The 18,530-nt window shown below is 38.3% G+C and overlaps 1 protein-coding gene across 1 annotated transcript in view; it reads left to right on the forward strand.

Annotated features, from left to right (window-relative positions):
- Positions 1-18,530, forward strand: part of LOC145989090 (calcium-activated chloride channel regulator family member 3-like) — a 37,600-nt gene that overhangs the window by 16,752 nt on the left and 2,318 nt on the right. The window contains exons 5-6 of the mRNA XM_083124384.1: positions 12,825-12,940; positions 16,993-17,092. Of these exons, the coding sequence (XP_082980510.1) occupies positions 12,825-12,940; positions 16,993-17,092 (216 nt within the window). The remainder of the gene's footprint in view (positions 1-12,824; positions 12,941-16,992; positions 17,093-18,530) is intronic.

Consider the following 18,530-nt stretch of genomic DNA (forward strand, 5'->3'; position numbering starts at 1 on the left):
TGTTCATATTTCTGAATTCAGCCCATTACAAGGTTCCACTTATCTGCCATTACCTGACAATATTAAAAACAAACAAGCCGTGGTTAATATAAAAAATGCCGACCTGAAATGCTTTTTGTGGTGTATATTAGCTGCCTTGTATCCAGTTTCAAGCCATCCTGAGAGAATAACTTATTACAAACAACATGAACATCTTTTTGACGATGCAATGGAGGGTTTAGAATATCCGATGTCTGTCCAGAATATTGATAAATTTGAAAAAAGGGCCAGGCACATCAACGGTAAGCAATTATCTATTAATGTATTTATTTGTTCCACTGGCAATTGCTTGATAGCACCTCTCAGAATCAGTACACTTGATGATGAATCTTCTGTTCCGATTGATTTGCTCTTAATTGAAGGGGATGGCACTTATCATTACACTCTGATACATAATCTTCAAGCTTTAGTGAGAACACAACTAGACAAAACTCATACAATATTCAAGTTGTGCAGAAGATGTTTAACTGTATTTGATGGTAGAAAAATGGTGAATGGTGTTTGTGAAAAGAGTGTAGAAATTGCCAAAAACAAGTTAATTGAGCATCTGAAATACTGTGGCAACCATAAACCTGTTCATATGGTGATGCCAATGCCAAGTGAAAATTGCAAATTCAAAAAGTTTGAAGCCTTGTTGGAACACCCAGCATATATTGTCTGTGATTTTGAATCGAACCTCAAACCTCTTGCATTCTGCAATCCAGATCCTGAAGAATCCTCGATTACACCATACCAGTTACATGAACCTTCCACCTTTTATTATATGGTTGTACAGGGTGGTGTAGCTGGTGAGCTGTGCCTATACATTGGACCAAATGCCGTCAAAGAATTTGCACAAAGAATAGAAAATGTTTGCCGTGACATAGCATCTAACATCTTATTAAAATCAAAGCCTATGTTGCCTTTAACAGAGGAACAGATTGAAGATTTCAACAATGCAGAAAAATGTCCGGTATGTGATTGTGAATTTTCAGATGCAAATATCAAGGTACATCACCATTCTCATACAGATGGTAAATTTTTAATGGCCCTGTGTAATAGCTGCAATATTCAGATCAAGAGACCAAGATTTATCCCCATATTTTGCCATGGAGCATCCAATTATGATTTTCATCATTTGATCAGGTACGAGGGGTTTGACAAGCAGAATTTAAATATTTTAGCTGAAAATGATGAAAAATATATTGCCATTACCAAGATAATTAAAGTTGATGGTGTTCCTATTCAATTAAGATTTCTTGATTCTCACAGATTTTTACCTGCTAGCCTGGCTACACTGGCCAGTCAATTACCTGACAATGACTTGAAAATCACACGTGCCTCGTTTCCAAATCAGGACCTGCAATTAATTAGGCGGAAGGGTGTATATCCATATGACTATGTCACAGATTTTTCTAAATTTGATGAGTGTTCCCTGCCACCGCAAGAAGAGTTTTACAGCAGAATCAGAGGATCTGGAATCAGTGATGAAGATTATCACCATGCCCAGTTGGTGTGGAACGATTTAAAATGCAAGACATTTCGTGATTATCACAAGGCATATTCGAAACTTGATGGGACCCTCTTAGCTGATATATTGCAAGCATTCAGAAAATTTTCCATGCAAAATTATGGACTGGATCCTGTGTATTTTTACAGTGCCCCGGGCCTAGCATGGGCCGCAACGTTTTTGAACACTAAAATGCAATTGGATCTGATCCACGATCAAGATACGTACTTGTTTATAGAGAAATGTATAAGAGGAGGGATGGTGCAATGTCCTCAGAGATATGCCAGAGCAAATAACAAATATATGCCTGATTATGATCCAACACGGCCATCAAATTTTATAACGTATGTAGATGCCAACAACCTCTATGGTCACGCTATGATGCAAAAACTGCCACATGCAGGGCTTGAATGGGTTGAAGATTTCAATATTAAAGATCTTCAGGACTTTGATGACAGTGACCATGGCCTAATCTTAGAGGTTGATCTGACAATTCCAGATAATTTACACAATAAATTTTCTGATCTGTCCCCAATTCCTGAGGTTAAGTGCTCACCTGGCTCTAAACAGAAGAAGCTCATGATGACCCTGGAGCCGAAACAGGGATATGTTGCATATTACAAAAACCTCCAGTTTCTGATGAAACATGGTGTTCAAGTAACCAAAGTTGGAAAAGTCTTGAGGTTCAGGCACTCAGAATGGTTGAAACCATACATTGATACAAATACGGAGCTTCGAACATCTGCAAAAAGCGAATTTGATAAGGGCTTGTTTAAATTGTTGGTTAATTCAGTGTATGGCAAAACAATTGAAAATGTCAGAAAACATACCGATGTTAAAATAATTACTGACCCCAGCCGGAGCAAAAAATTGGTTGCAAAGCCCAACTTCAATTACAGAAGAATTTATGATGAGCACATGGCACTTTTCAACATGAAGAAAACAAAGATTAAGTTTGATAAACCTATTTATGTAGGGGCTGCGATATTGGAATTGTCCAAATTACATATGTTAATATTGTATTATGATGTGTTGAAACCTTTTTATGGTGATCGTGTAAAACTGATGTACATGGATACGGATAGTTTTATTCTTGATATTAAAACAGAAGATGTTTATCAAGATATGTTACAGCCTGAATTGTTTCAATACTTTGATACAAGTGAACATACAAAGATTCAACACCACCACAACAAAAAGGTGCCTGGCAAGTTAAAAGATGAGACACTTGGTGATGTTATTGTGGCATTTGTTGGGTTAAGTGCCAAGATGTACACCTTTGAAACATGTAGTGGTGCTGTTGCTAAAAAGGCCAAGGGTATTGGCAAAGTAACTGTTGAAAAAGATCTCCAATTTGAAGATTATGAAAATTGCATCAAATCCCAGAGTTCAATCAGAACATCAGAATGCAGAATTCAGAGTAAAGATCACTTTCTGACTAGCAATGTTGTAAGAAAAGTGGCTCTGGACCCACATGATGACAAGAGATGCATTTTATCATGTGGCATACATACTTTACCTTGGGGGCATTGTGATTTGAAAAATGGGAATCAATGCCCAATTACAGAGCATGATTTGAAATAAATAAACATGCCTATGAACTTATTTGGGTTCAAAAAACAGGCTATTATGGAGCTGCCAACACCACAACCCTCTCCTGATATGCTGTCTAAACTGAGTGGCTTGTTAATTATTCATCTGAACAGCATACTTACAGAAGTTGATGATGAAACAGGCAAAATATTGTACATATTTAACAATAATTTAAATCATTACCAATTACCTGTAGGTGGGCAATTGCAATTTATTACAACCCCTGAGGGTGATGTCAATATTTCAGTAGGGAGAAATATTTACAGAATTAAGCACTCAAACATGATTTCTGGCACTGTATATACTGTTTCTGCTGGTGACTGCTTATATATTGAGGTCCCGGGATCATATGACAAGCTTATACCCTTTTTTATAGAATTAAGAATCAGATATTCAATAATAAATAACCACTAAACAAAAATGCCTAATGATATATTTGGCCATACAAGGCACGAAGATCACAGTGATGAGATTCTGATGCTTGATGTCAGAGTCAAGAAATTAAGAAGTGATTTACAAGCTTTACAAACTACACTCAATGCCAGTCTTCAATTAGAAATTACAAATTTACAATCACAATGCATGGACCCTCTTCTTAAAATTGATTCTGAACTCAAAGTGCTGCTTCAGAAATATACTGATCTGGCAACATTAGATAATTTTCAAAGTTTAGAAGAAGCTGTTGCAGCTCTTCAAGCCAAATTTAAGACCCAGGCCACCAATTCTGAGCAATTGAAGCAACAATTGGAAGAGCAGATAAATAATGTCCAGACACAGCTCCAAACAATTGTCAAAAGCATAAAATCACAAGAAGATTTTGATCTAGTGATTTCCACTCTAAAAGAACAGATTCAGTCACTCCAGATACCTAATCTGGACCCTCTGAACAATGCCATAGCCGAGGTTAAAGAAAAAATTGAGACACTTGAAAATTTTATGAACAACTTGCCATCTTCTGATGCTTTGAATGCAATAACTCGGAGTGTAGCAAATATTAAGCTGCAACTTGAAACATACGAAGATTTTGGAAAAATTCAAAGTTCCATAACCCATCTTGAAGGTACAATAGCAGCAGTGCAAAGTGATTTGGCAAATGTACTAGAATCCCGCCTGCCCGGTATTGTAGATACCCTTGTCAGTGTCCAGCAACAGATCACAAAGCTTGAAAACCTCAACACTGAATCTGAGCTATCTCATTTTCATCACTTGATCGATGATATCCAAACAAAACTTGAAATTTTACAACAATCCACACCCACTCAGGCAGATATAGCCCTGCTCCAAAATGCTATGCAAAATGTGGCTCATGCTTCTGAATTAAATGATGTGAAATTGGCACTTGAATCTTTGCAGAATACTGTATCAAATCTGCCTACATCACAGGAACTTAAAAATATTAAGAGAGCAGTGAATAGGATATTGAAATCAGAAGATATCAAGAATATCCAGGCAGAGATCAAACATCTCACTCAGACAGTGGCCACTCTACCAACCAATCAACATATTAATGAACTGCATGCCCTGTTTGAGGATATCAGAAGACAGGTCCATGATCTTACTGCTCAAAATTCAAAATTGGCAGTTGTTGAAAATTTGCAACAAATTGTAGCTAATATCAAGCAACAGCTAGGGACCATGGAATCCAATCAAGCAAATGCCCTGTCTGTTTTTGCCACCCAGCTTCAAGAGATTGTGCAACAATACAAGAAACTTATTATAGACATAAAAATTAAGCCAGGCCATGATGATGTTGTTAGAACGATCAATGAGCACCTTGAATCTGTAACGAGCAGATTGCTTACAGCAGAAAAAGAAATAACAGGCATAATCGAGAATCCAAAACATACAGTAATTCTTGAATTGTACAGCATCCCCAACAAAGAATATGATTCACCATTTACACCGGGTGGCAAAATATATATGCTGTCCCCTGCACAATTTTATTACCAATTTTTTGTTGGGGGCACATTGAGACCAATCAAGATCAAATATTGGCTTCAACCACAGGCACACCACTACCCTACCTTATCAATAACAAATGCTGATAACAAACCAAAAATCACCAGTGTAGAATTAGAGGATTTTACAGATCCCAATACATTAGAAACAGCCTATACTGAAGATGATGGCTCTCTGGAATTTAAAATACAAATAGGGGATAAATTATATTTAGAAAATCCTGCAGTATCAGCTGCTGAACACCCTATAGTTGCAATATTCTTGTTTACATATTATGTCTAGACAAATTATTGTTGATGAATTACACAGACAGGCCAGACATAATTTTAAGAGACTCCCAGTAGTCACAAAGGGCATAGATGATTTATGGCAAAGCGACTTGATTGAGATGGCAAGTGGGCAGTTGAAAAACTTAGACAAAATCAACAAGGGCTACAAGTATCTACTTACTGTAATAGACACATTTTCAAAATTTGCCTGGGCTGTGCCACTCAAATCCAAGACTGGAAAATGTGTTACAGAAGCCCTCAGGACAATCATCAATCAGAGTGGAAGATCCCCGCGCTATTTGCAAACAGATAATGGCAAAGAATTTTATAATTCTGTGTTTCAACAATTTATTAAAAGCCAGGCAATAAAACATTATTCGAGTTACAGTGACCTCAAGGCCTCAATTGTAGAGAGATTCAACAGAACCTTAAAAAATCTTATGTATAAACAATTTACACTTCAAGGTAATTATAAATGGCTTAATATTCTTCCAGAACTTCTACATAAATATAACAACTCGGTCCATTCCACAATCAACATGAAACCCTCTGAAGTAACTTCATCTGATGAGCAAAAATTGATCAGGACTGTTTATTATCCTAGATACCAGGCAACAACAAGAAGGGCCAAATACAGGGTGGGTGATCAAGTAAGAATCAGTAAATATAAGCACTTATTCAAGAGAGGTTTTACAAGAAACTGGAGTACAGAATTATTTACGGTAGTTCAAGTTAAACCCGGGACCCTTAACACATATATAATAAAAGATCACCGAGGAGAAATTCTCAAAGGCAGGTTCTATGAACAAGAGCTCAGCAAAACTAAGCAGCCTGACACATATCTCATAGAAAAAATTATTCGCAGAAAAGGCAACAAGTTATTTGTCAAATGGCTGGGTCATCCGGAAAACAGCTGGATCGATGCAGACAAAGTGATAATATGAGCACCTGGGATGTTATAAAGAGGCTGCCAGAACCTGAACAGCAGAATAAAAGAAATGGAAAATTGCTGCCTGAAAATATTAGGTGTCTTATTGTTGGGCCATCTGCTTGTGGTAAAACTACACTAATGGTTGATAATTTTTTATTGGCACCCAACTGGTTAGACTGGAAAAACAGGCACTTGTATGTCTTCTCTAAGAGCTTGGAACAATTAAAATATCAGCAGCTGATGAAGCTATATGATGGATTGGATATAGCCACTTTTGAACCAGAAGTTAAGCCACTCCATGAATGTCTCGATAATTCTGTTGTTGTGTTTGATGACATTATACTGGATAATCAAAACAAGGTTAGAAATTTCTTTACACAGGGCCGACACAAAAACATTGATTGTTTCTACCTGGCACAGACTTTTTCAAAAATACCCAAGCAACTGGTCCGGGACAACAGCAATTTTATATGTGTGTTTCATCAAGATCATACCAACCTCAAACACATACACGATGAATATGTAGGTGGGGACCTGAGCTACAATGATTTTTCCAAGTTTTGCAGTAGGTGCTGGAACCAGGACAGTTATGGGTTTGTCACAATTGATATGACAAGAACACCTAACACTGGAAAATACAGAAATAAAATCAACGATTTTCTAGACGTTGAGACATAAATAAATAACCATGAAAAGGCCAATCATTGATGATCTTAAGTTAAGAGATTATCTTGTAAAAAGATTTAAGGGATGGAAATCAGAGAACCGGGGAATTTATGAAAAACACAAACAAACAGAACAGCCTGTAATTGATGCTATTAATAATTTAGGTAAGAATATCAAAACTGTTACAGAGCAAAATCAAGATTTGATCACGGAGCTTGTACCTGTAGCTGCCAGGAACATATTAGATTATCCATTCACCCCACTTTCCAGTATTCATACACCTAGTCCTGTTGCTCCTAGAAGAATTGAGGCTAGTCAGGATCCTATTGAATTGGGTCTTCTTGCTCAAAAATATTTAACCACACCTAAAGACAATAAAGATGAGGTGTTTGGCTTATATGCTGACACAGAGCTTGATGGCAGCATCATTCATAGAATTGGTAATTTCAGAGTAACTTTTATGGGAGATGATATAATTGTTTATTCAGAATCTCGTCTCGGAGAAAAAGGTGCTTTTGTTAAGTACACCGGCACACCTGGATTGTGGGAACTGATGACTAGGAAAAGGCCTGGCAGCTATACAGATCAAGATTATGAGGATTACAAAGAAATATTAATAAAATCAGATGCTCTGTACCAGAACAATGATCCCACACAAAAAAGGGTTAAGTCGAGCAGTGGGGCAAAATACAATAATTTAATCAAGCCCATATGGTCACAGATCAAGACAGGTAGTGGAATCAAACAATACAACACCCTACCGAAAGAATTTGTGTGGGTTGATGATGTCAGGAAACTTGTAGATAGGTTATTGGTGATAGCTGGGGAGGAAAATGCTGGCAACCACAATTTTTACAACGAAAAAGTTGGAATTATGGACATGATAAGCACGAAATTGTCTAATTTTATAGTGAATGACCCTAAGGGGATTGGATATCTCATAAAAATTATTAATACTCTACCACCTAAATTTTGGAATATTTCTGAGGGTCGGGGCCTTGTTAATGATATTATAAACAAGTTGCCATTTGAACTACACATTCCAGGCTATCAGTATTGTGGTCCAGGCACAAAATTGGATCATAGACTAAACAGAGGGGATCCTGGTGTAAATCCCCTAGATGCTGCTTGTAGAGACCATGACATAGCATACAACACACATTCTGATCTTGACAAGAGACATGTTGCAGACAAGAAATTAGAAGAGGCTGCATTTGGTAGATTTGTAAGCAAAGATGCTTCTTTGAGTGAGAGAATATCAGCATTGGGGACCACCATAGCTATGAGCACCAAACAAAAACTGGGGTGGGGGCTGTGAATATGTATATAATAAACCTACAATGAAGGCCAAGGGTGTTATGTATCAAGTACCTTATGCAGGTCTTAAATCTCTTAAAACTATTGACAGTCTTTTGACCAAAAAGCAGCGCAAGAAAAAAAGCTCTTGTCTTGCAAAAGGGCATGGTATGAAATTGTTGCTTAGTACCCCCCAATTAAAAAAATTACAGCAATCAAGAAAAAAATCACATGTGGGGGGATTTATATTTACCATCCCTGCCATCTTAGCTGCTCTCGGGGCAGTTGGGAGCTTGGCCGGCGGATCAGCCGCCATAGCAAAAACAGTAATAGATGCCAAGAAAAATAGGGCAGAATTAGATGAGCAGAGGCGCCATAACCTCGCCATGGAGAAAAAAGGCAAAGGTGTTAAGAATAAGTTTAAAAAAAACAAGAGCCGCTTACAAACCAAGATATTGAAGCTTTAATCAAGCCACTGGGCATCAAACATTTTAGAGGTGTGTACATGTCTGATTCTTTACCAGAACAACCACTCAGCAAAGAGTGTGGCATTGTTAATTTGGATGAGTACAAAAATCAGGGCACTCACTGGATTTGTTATCTTAAATATTTAAACAATAATGCATTTGTGTTTGATTCATTTGGAGGTGTTCCACCTGAAAATTTAATAAAATATCTAAAATCAGCTAATCTTTATTACAATAATGCCCGTGTTCAAAACTTCAAAGATGTTAATTGCGGACATTTGTGCTTATCTGTTCTCAGATATATGTCTCAAATAAATAAACCATCAATTGAAGATTTTCAAAAAGCCTTGTGGTATCTGAAACATCATGGGGGTATTCCATCTCACCAGCCAAAATTCAATATTGCAACTCAAATTGCATGATGACATAGTGTATCCCAAAACAATAGCTCTTAGAGCATTTTATGGCATGTACTTAATCCCTAATATTACACACCACAACAACAAAATTGCAGTAGGGGATCAAAAAATTGCCATCACTCCAGGGCAATATAATCTATCCACTCTAAATGCTCAATTACCCAGAGGTATAGTATTAAGTCAAAATTCTGTCACTCACAGAGTAGAGATTGTATCTGCTACAGAAACAGTGAATCTGGATACTATAGGAGAGCTGTTAGGATTCGAGAACAACACAAAACTTGAAGCGGCCATCAAACACACTGCTATGAATATACCTAAATTCTTGGCCATAGAGACTCTGAATATTCACTGTAATGTGGCAGAGGGTATGATCACCAAATCAAATGGCATAGGCACTCACAAACAAACTGGCATCATTGCAACATTCAAACCTAATTCTGAATTCATGGAGCCCATCATCTACAATCCATCCCCAACATTATATTTTCCTGTGTGCCATAATAGAATAGATTATATTGAATTGATGGTCACTAATGAAAAAGAAGAATTAGTTGATTTTGCTGGAGCCACAACAACTGCAATCATAGAGATTAACATTTAAATAAAAATACATACAATGGAAAATATTGAGAGTTATGAGCTGCAATCATTCCCCCCAAACAGGAGGACATTTGCAAATTTAAATCAACCCAACACAGAAATAGAGGTGGATCTTGATGTAGGGGATGGCTTTATACACCCTCACAGAGCAGATCTATACATCAAATTTGATGTTGTAAAGCTCGATGGTACCGATTATCCGGCAAATACAAATATAAGACTTGTAGACAATTTTGTGCCGCATCTGTTCTCTGAAATTGAGATCAGAAAGCATGGGGTTGTTATAAACAGAATAGATTATCCCGGCATTACCTCCACAGCTTTGGCCACATTAAAATTATCCAAAACCGAGGCTTCTTACTACAGAATTGGTGGATTTGAGGCTGGTGAGAAAATATTAACCAAGAGCCACACTGTGCTGTTCCCCATGCGCCTGTTGCCAGGATTCTTCTCGGATTACAAAGATATTATGTGGAAGGGTGGTTTAAGAATCACATTTAGAAGAGCTGCCAATGATAATAATGCTTTGATGAGGTACAGCACATTAAACTCTACAGGGGAAGCTCTGCCTAATACCCTACCTGATGCAGGCAAATGCATTATTCAGACTATGGAGCTAAGAATCCCTGTTGTTGAATATGAGGCCAGTTATGCTCTTAAATACAAAGCAGATATAATAAAAAATCCACAGGTTCCTCTGCAATTTTACACATATCAATCTGTACAGAAGCCTGCCTCTGGTACCTATTATGAATTTGATGCTACAAATTCATTCTCCAGTATTCAGTACGACATGCCTGATTTTGTGGTGGTAATGTTTCAGACTGGAAGACACAACAATCAGGAAAAAAATTCAAGTAAATTTGATAACTGCAACATCAAGAACATATATCTTAAAAATGGCAGAAATGAGGTCTTTCCTAGAGAAAATTACAATTTAGACATGTCCAAGGATGATTTTCTCAAATTATATGAAGCTTTTTCTTCCTTCAAAAGGGTCACTACTGGCAATACTGACATGTATTACACACCAGATGAATTCAAGGCACAGAGACCCATGTTTGTAATTAACACTTCAAAAAGAAAACAAGTTGTAGTGAATGACAGGACAAACATTAAAATTATCTGTGAATTCCATGAGGCATTACCCGATGATACCATTTGTACTGTTATTCTCATAGGTGAAAAATCATATGTTTATGATGTAAGAAATGAGAGGGTCACAGAGCAGTTCTAGAAGATATTATCCTGTTGTACAACAACACACAAACCTCAACTGTTTATCAGCTAGCAGTGAATATCTTATGTGTGGGCAGTTGCATATATTTCAATCTTATATCAGGACTCAAACCCAAAGCCCCTGATTACAATGCCACAATATTAACACGTCTCCAAATGGAATATGCCCACATTTTACTGGGTTCTGAGACCCTTATACAGACAAAATTGGATTTTGAACTGTGATATTATTTTCTAAGTCCTTGCCTAGGCTTATATTATCAGAACAGAATTGCTTTCAACATAAGGGGGGTACAGTTCATTGCCACTGTGTGAAAATATGTATCTTTGTCTCAATCTTTGTTACATTTTCCTTGTTACAGACATGTTACACGCACAGAAAGATTAATGGCCCCTTCAGTGAATCGCACAGAAAAATCATTATTATTCCCTTCTAGCGTGTAGATTTTATCTCTTGCGTGCCGGCAAAGCATGGAAGCAATTAATTATGCCTACCCACTTTTCTTCTATTGTATTGAGCATTTGGTTATAAAACATGAGAAAATAAGAAAATTCAGTTTTTTTTGTACAATATATTATTGTAAAACATTTTTTTTTTTACCAGGTTTTCAGATCTGGGAGTTGTATATCAACTAACAGTAATTATTCTCAAAATCTCACTTGTGGACATATTATTTTGCCACATGTTTTCAATCTTAAATATTTTATCAGGACTCGAACCCAGAACCCCTTGTTTACAAGACAACAATATTAACATTTTGCCATCAGGGGAGGCTTCACATTTTATGAGGACTTAAAACCGAACCTCCACACCTGAAGAATTGGGGTATAAGCCCCTCTTGCCATTGTTTTAAGTATAGGTAAATCTATCTGTTGAACCCTCGCCTTTTCTACACTAGAAATTCAGAATTTCTTAAAAATCAGAGCATATCACACCTGAAAAATTGGGGTATAGGCCCCTTTTGGCTTTGTTTTAAGTGTAAGCAAATCAGATTGTTCAATCAAATAGCCTCGCCTTTTCTACACTTATAAGTGGTCCTGGTTGTAGTACAAACCCCCACTACTGAAAGAAATTACAATTTTCCAAATAACAACAGGTTATAATTTTTCCAGACAATTTAAGAATATCCCTCGAGACTGAGCCTGGAATCGAGGAAATGTTAAACGAGAGAAGAAAAATGCATATGAACAAAACTAGCCAAGGCAAGTGTAAGTTTATAGATAACCTTGTCACTTTGCTACACCTCAGTCTATGTGCTGCAAATAATTATATGGACAGAAAATATACTTCGCCTGTTGTTCATCAGTACTGTACGAGTCTTTGGAGGGAATTTGAACGGATTTTTTTTTCTCATCTGTATCTTTCTTATTTCGTGTCGTTTTTCTGCAACTTTAGGCTAATTATGAAGGGACAATCACAAACATACACGTGAAGGACTCAACACGAACCCCACATACTTGAGACGTCAGATCCTCGTTAGTATGCAAAATGCAGAACAGGGTGTTCTACGTGGAAGAGAGGCCAATATCGAAAATGAAGGTGAAAGATTATTAGATGAAAATTATAAAGGAGCATTCATTGATTGAATTAGATTATTTTGTGTCTTTTTGCCACTTGGTGATGACATGGAAAAATTGATGAAGGGTCAGTCACAAGGAACACCCATGTGCAAACCAGGATTCGAAACCGGACCATTGGCGTCGTAGTGAGATATCGAAGAAAACATCCTTTCCCTGACCACAGGAACCTTTCGTGACGAAACATTGAGATGACCACTCAAGGCGCTTCCACAACGAGGCGGCCAAAATACTATGTGAAATTGAATAATTTTTGTGTTTGTTTTTCCGATGCAGGTGACACATTTCTGCACGGATTCGACACACATAAAACAGGCTCCTACGAGGCATAATCTTCTTTGCAACGAAAGGAGCGTGTGGGACGTCATATCTTCTCATCAGGATTTCTCTGGGTAAGTATTCAGTTGAAGGTATTGCCTTAAATCCTGCAGCGGAAAATAGAGCAACAAACCCAAATCAATTCAAGGTTGCCGTAGCAAAGTCATGCCAGTTTTAGTTATTGCCTGCACGATCCAAAACCGGCAAACACACTCATACATAAATAGAAACACACACGCGCGTTAGCGAGTAGTTCGTCTTACCAATTTGAACTTCTTGTATTGTTTCGTTCATTGAGAGGTAGAGGTGGGAACTTACTCGATAAGTAACATGTTACAAATTACTCTCCTTTGCTCCCAAAAGTAACTTTTTACTAAACTTGGAAAATAACACCTCCAGGACATTCAAACACTCTTCTCTTCCCTTTGTGGACATCCATCAATTTCACTTACACTCATCCTCATATCTTATCACTTTAGAACGACCCCTGTTATGTCGTAGCAAAAGACTTATAACTTCTCTGTTTAATTAATGTGCATGTTTCGTTTGAACCAAAGTTATTCTGTCATTGCATAACACGGCCTGTATTGCCAAAGAAGATTTCTAGTGTTATCACACGTTAAGGTATGATAATTTTCTGTACGAGGTTGGCAACCCCACTAAAATAAGCGGGTTGGTATCGATGGGAAAAATAGGATTATCACAGTAACAGGAAAAAAATATGACGTAAGAGCAAGTTTAAGTTTGTGTTTTTCCAAGACTTATTGGTGAGTAATCTTGTGAATATTTACTGTTTATAATCTGCTGAAAATAGCGGCTGGAATTTAAAAGAAGGAATTGCAAAGCATGTGCATTCAAAGATTCTTAGTGGAAGTGTCCTTTAATCGTGTTGAGTCACGAGTGTTAACTAGTTTCTAGTTAAGTCAATTACGGTTAATAAAGTGTCAAATATAGTAACCGAGACAATTAATTAAACCCAGCAAGCACTGGGTGTAGAAGAGTTTCCATACTCCTAGCCGGGGAAGTAACAACCTCCAGGACATTCACACACACATCTCCTCCCGTCGTGGACATCCATCAATTCCACTTACAGCCATCTTCATATCTTATCACTTTAGGTCGCACCTTTGACCTCGCTTTCACAGTTAGGATCACTTTTCTCCGACATCCAACTTTCCGAATTAGAATATTTCACTCCTCGTCACGATGGGTCGGAAGATACCTCCCATTCTCGTGAGCCTCTGATTCAAAGACTTCTGCAAGTTTGACACCTTTGACATCCTCTGGTAGTGCCATTTTTTCAACTCAGAATACCTGCTAATCCAATAAAATGTATGGCTGGGAAAATAACGATAACGGCGTAGCTGTTGAGGAATGTTGTCCAGCATCTTGAGATTTTTCTCTTCCTGCAAGAGATGTTATTACGCTCATTCATCACGCGGAAGGTCCATGGTTGCAAATTGATTTTCGTTTATATTCACGCCTTACCTCACGCTTTCGCATTTTTAGATCGACATTTGCATGGGAATTAATACCCTTATTCTCGGGTTTCCCTCTTGATGTCGTCAAAAATAATTTCCGCGCAACGGCTGAGTTTCTTACATGAATTTTCAACTTGCAAGTGAAAGAATTTCCCGCCACGAAGAAAGTAAAATTGGAAACTATCAGTGTTCAGCTCTACGCATCCTTCCCTGTAGATACACTTGAGAACGTTGGAATGCCGTTGAAAGCAAATAATATAAATTTTATGTTTAAAAATCTGTTCTCCATGACATCACAAACACAATGCTGAAGAAATTAAAAAGATTGGGTCCGCAATTGAATTTCTCTGAAGGAAATTTCTAACTAAATCAAACTAAGCAGATATTTTGAAACTACAATTGAAAATAAAATTTGAAAGTAATTTAGTTAATCTTCCAATGCACAGTGGCCAGGCATGGGATCACCATCTCTTCCCGATATTCTGCCAAGTTACACTCCCCTGTAATGATTTTTTTATGAAAATAAAAATTACCTGCTCTTTGCTAATTTTTCAACGATAAATTCCAAATTAACATTATATTTCTGGTGGAGTGACTTTTGTTTCATGTTGTACAAGGAGTTCACTAAACTTTAAAACTTAATTTCTTGGCTTCATTTTCGCAGGTTCAACACCATAGTGCTCCCTGGTGGCAAAATGGTTGGTGTTCTCGCCTTTAGTGCAGGTTAGATCCCTGATGGAAGCTTCAAACTTTCGGTGGTTACATAGTGAGAACAGCTGGGGAGATATCTAACAAGGAGCCAACCTTCCGTTGCGGAGTGGTTAGCACAGCGCGCTACATTGTCAGGGGTCTCGGGTTCGAATCCGGTCTGAGCGTGGCTGCTTTTTGTGAGTGTCTTTTCATCAATTTCATTGCATCATAACTCATCTTTGATATTAGCCAAAATAGCAGAGAGCGAAGTGCAAGAAAAAAAAATGAATCAATTAACCATTTCTATAGAAAGCCAGAAAATAGCGGCGATGTGATAACCACGTGTCACCCACTGAAAAGTCCCTTGGTAGACCATGGCGATCTAAGGGATATGGCACCCCTGAATGTAGTTTAGTTCATAATATCTCAGGTAACCTGAGGGAGAATAGTGAATCCGTTTACACCATTTGGAATTTGAAGAGATAAATGACGATTTTAAGTGACTTGATGAGGGATTTTTCAGACTGAGGGAAATTTCAATGCTCACCACGATCGATCACTGGAGAGCCACGAATGCATCGACAACCATCCTCCCCGATAGTATCTTCATGTCTGTCTTCCAGCGGCTCCACATGGTCGCGGTTCCTGCGTGAAATGTCCTAATGGCCGGGAAAAGGCAAAACCACCAGGTACTCCGAGGAGGTGACCGGCCCCTTATAATCGCTCTCGGAATCATAGAGTCACGACAGGTAAAGCACGGACCTCAAAGACATTGATTCACGGTACACCGGAGGGAGGAAAATGGTGGGTTGGGAGGCTCACCCTCCCCTTTAACAATCGGAATGAAACCACAGCCATGTTTCGTTGCTCTTTGATCGCAGATTGCACTGAGGGGCGAAGCGGGCGACGAAGTCAGTGGTGTACGATATGGTTTGACACTGTTACAGTTTCGGACATTTCACCAGAGAGCAGTGGTGGTTTTCACCAATCAGCTTATCTTTCATTAACGAAAGAATGATACTGATAAAGAACAACTAGGATTCGTGGAGTAACAGCCCGTGTCCCAAATTTAAGTTACTGCTGCATTACATCAACTGCAGCTGAGATATCACTGTTATTTTGATGTCATTGTGCCGTATTAAATAAACAGTACCTACAATAAACGTTTTCTTTAACAGTGACACTCAAAAGTATTTTTTTCCCCCTCGTTGAAACCGAATATATGGTCATGTTCTTTATATAGTGATAGTGGAAAGTAGGGAGACGAGGTTGGAAAGTTTGGGGGATGGCTGGTAGAAATTAGGGTGAGCGCCAAAAATCCACCTCATTCGTGCGAAAATTTAATCTTAAGCGGCTCATGCCCTTTTCTACCACATTTGTCATATCCTGACGATGTGGATGAGTGACAATTAGATGTAATTAATGAAGGAACATTCATTCACAAACAAACATCAGGCAGCCGGCTCTTGACTGGATAGAGCATGGTTATCACATACAGCCCTATCGAAGCTGTTTTCTGGCTTTTGAGACAGGAGTACCTAATTGTCCTCACGATGCTGAGTCATCACCAAGATTTTGGAGCTCCATCTAGGATTTCAACCCAGGACCGCTCGCATAAAGGAAAACAACCATGAGAGCTGTAACCATTCGGCCTGGGGAGATATTTTATTTTCTATGCCTTTATTCAATTATGAGTGCGTCCATAACGTTAAGCAGTTATATGAGAGATGAAGAAACCAATATTCCTGGATGCACTTACATTGCACTAATGTTGAGATGAAAAAACACAAGTTTTCTTATTACAACCCCTGTGCACTACATCTATAATATTTATCACACGAAGCCATTATCAGAAAACACCTGATCCAGTATTGTTATACTTATTAAAATGTGTAATAAACTTCAAAGCATCGAAATCCATATTTTAAAACATATTTTCTTCTCTTGTTTTATAGAAATCCACCTACCGACATTACGGGAAATGTCAATATTGTATTTCTTCGGAAACCGGCACCACAATTGTATTTTGTTTTGGACGCTATTCTGGTTCATATGGTAAGTTAATAATGTACGAAGAGGAAGGAAATATAAATTCACTCTCCACCCTCAAAGCCGAAATTATAGGTTTTCTTGACATTGTTTGATCATTGGTATAGTGATACTAGAAAAGAGTTTCTGTGTTTGGATGTGTCATTTCAGTGGGATCTGCTATTCACTAGGCTGCAAAATCAGACCTCTTTGGCATGGGCGTAACTTTGGTAAGGGGGTGGTGGGCAGAATCGAAATGTCTCCCTTCCATAAAAATAGCGTTCAGGATTATTTGCTAAATAACTGTTGTATTTGCGAAATCGTAATAAACACTCTTTATTACTTTGCTCCTCAGGTTCCAGAGGGTCAAGCAAAACACCCTTAACTTGAGATTTTAATAAGCCTGAATATTGGGGAACGGGGTAAAGTGTCCCATTTGCCCGCTCTAGGTTACGCACATGCTCGTTAGCATCTATCATACATGATTTTTTTCTTAGTTGGCTCTTCATCCAATTTTACAGATCAATACTACACAATGTCCGAATGTCTTGTTACTCCTTTCCTATGGTGTGGAAGAACGGCCAATTGCAAGTGTGTGGGGCCGACCTCCATGGTGTTATCACAGCGCGCTACGGCGCCAGGTGTCCCGGGTTTGAATCCCGGTCTGGCCTTGGGTGTTCTTTATGAGTGTCCCTTCATCTTATCATCACTCATTCTCATGTTTTTGGGCCTATTCAAAAGTGGCAGAAAAACGAAGTAAAAGGAGTCAAATCAATTAATCTCTGTGCTCCAGAGATATTATATTGTACATAATCGAAAAAATTCAACAGATAGTGTTGCTTATTTAAAAAATGGATTTGCGAATCAGAAATCTGACGACGTGTACCGGTATTATCACAGCCAGAAGGGGCCGGGCAACTTGACATATGGGTCTCCTCCGAAATGCAGAATGAACTAACTTGCTCACAGGTGTAATCGATAGGAAAATTCTCTCATCGCATATCTTTATAGCTACGCAGTTTGTCGTAAACATATAGGGGATGGACAAAAATATGGAAACACCTGCGAAGAAAACTGGAATGCTGTAGCTAATAAGGTGCAGGACCACCTTTAGCTTCCAAAATGGCCTGCAGTCTCTGAGGAATGGACAAATACAAGTCCTGGATGGTGATAATGGGATCTTGCATCATTCTTCAAGAAAAACATGGTCACAATCCTTCTCAGTGTCCGTCTGTCTCTGTTCCGCAGTGTACATTTTCGTCCACGCAGGTGTCTATCTGATGATGTCTTTCCGGACACACTATTATGTCGTCATGATCTTTGATAGAGTCCCTCTCTATACGCCAAATAACATGGCTACTTGGTAACAGAGGCCTCTGCAAGGCAGGCACCAACAATTTGCTCTCTTTGAAACACTGTCAGCTCCGACATGATTCAGTATGAACTGCACTGCACGCTATCTACA

The sequence above is a fragment of the Lepisma saccharinum genome, chromosome 6 (assembly GCF_977018435.1).
Source record: "Lepisma saccharinum chromosome 6, izLepSacc3.1, whole genome shotgun sequence".
Lineage (NCBI taxonomy): Eukaryota > Metazoa > Arthropoda > Insecta > Zygentoma > Lepismatidae > Lepisma > Lepisma saccharinum.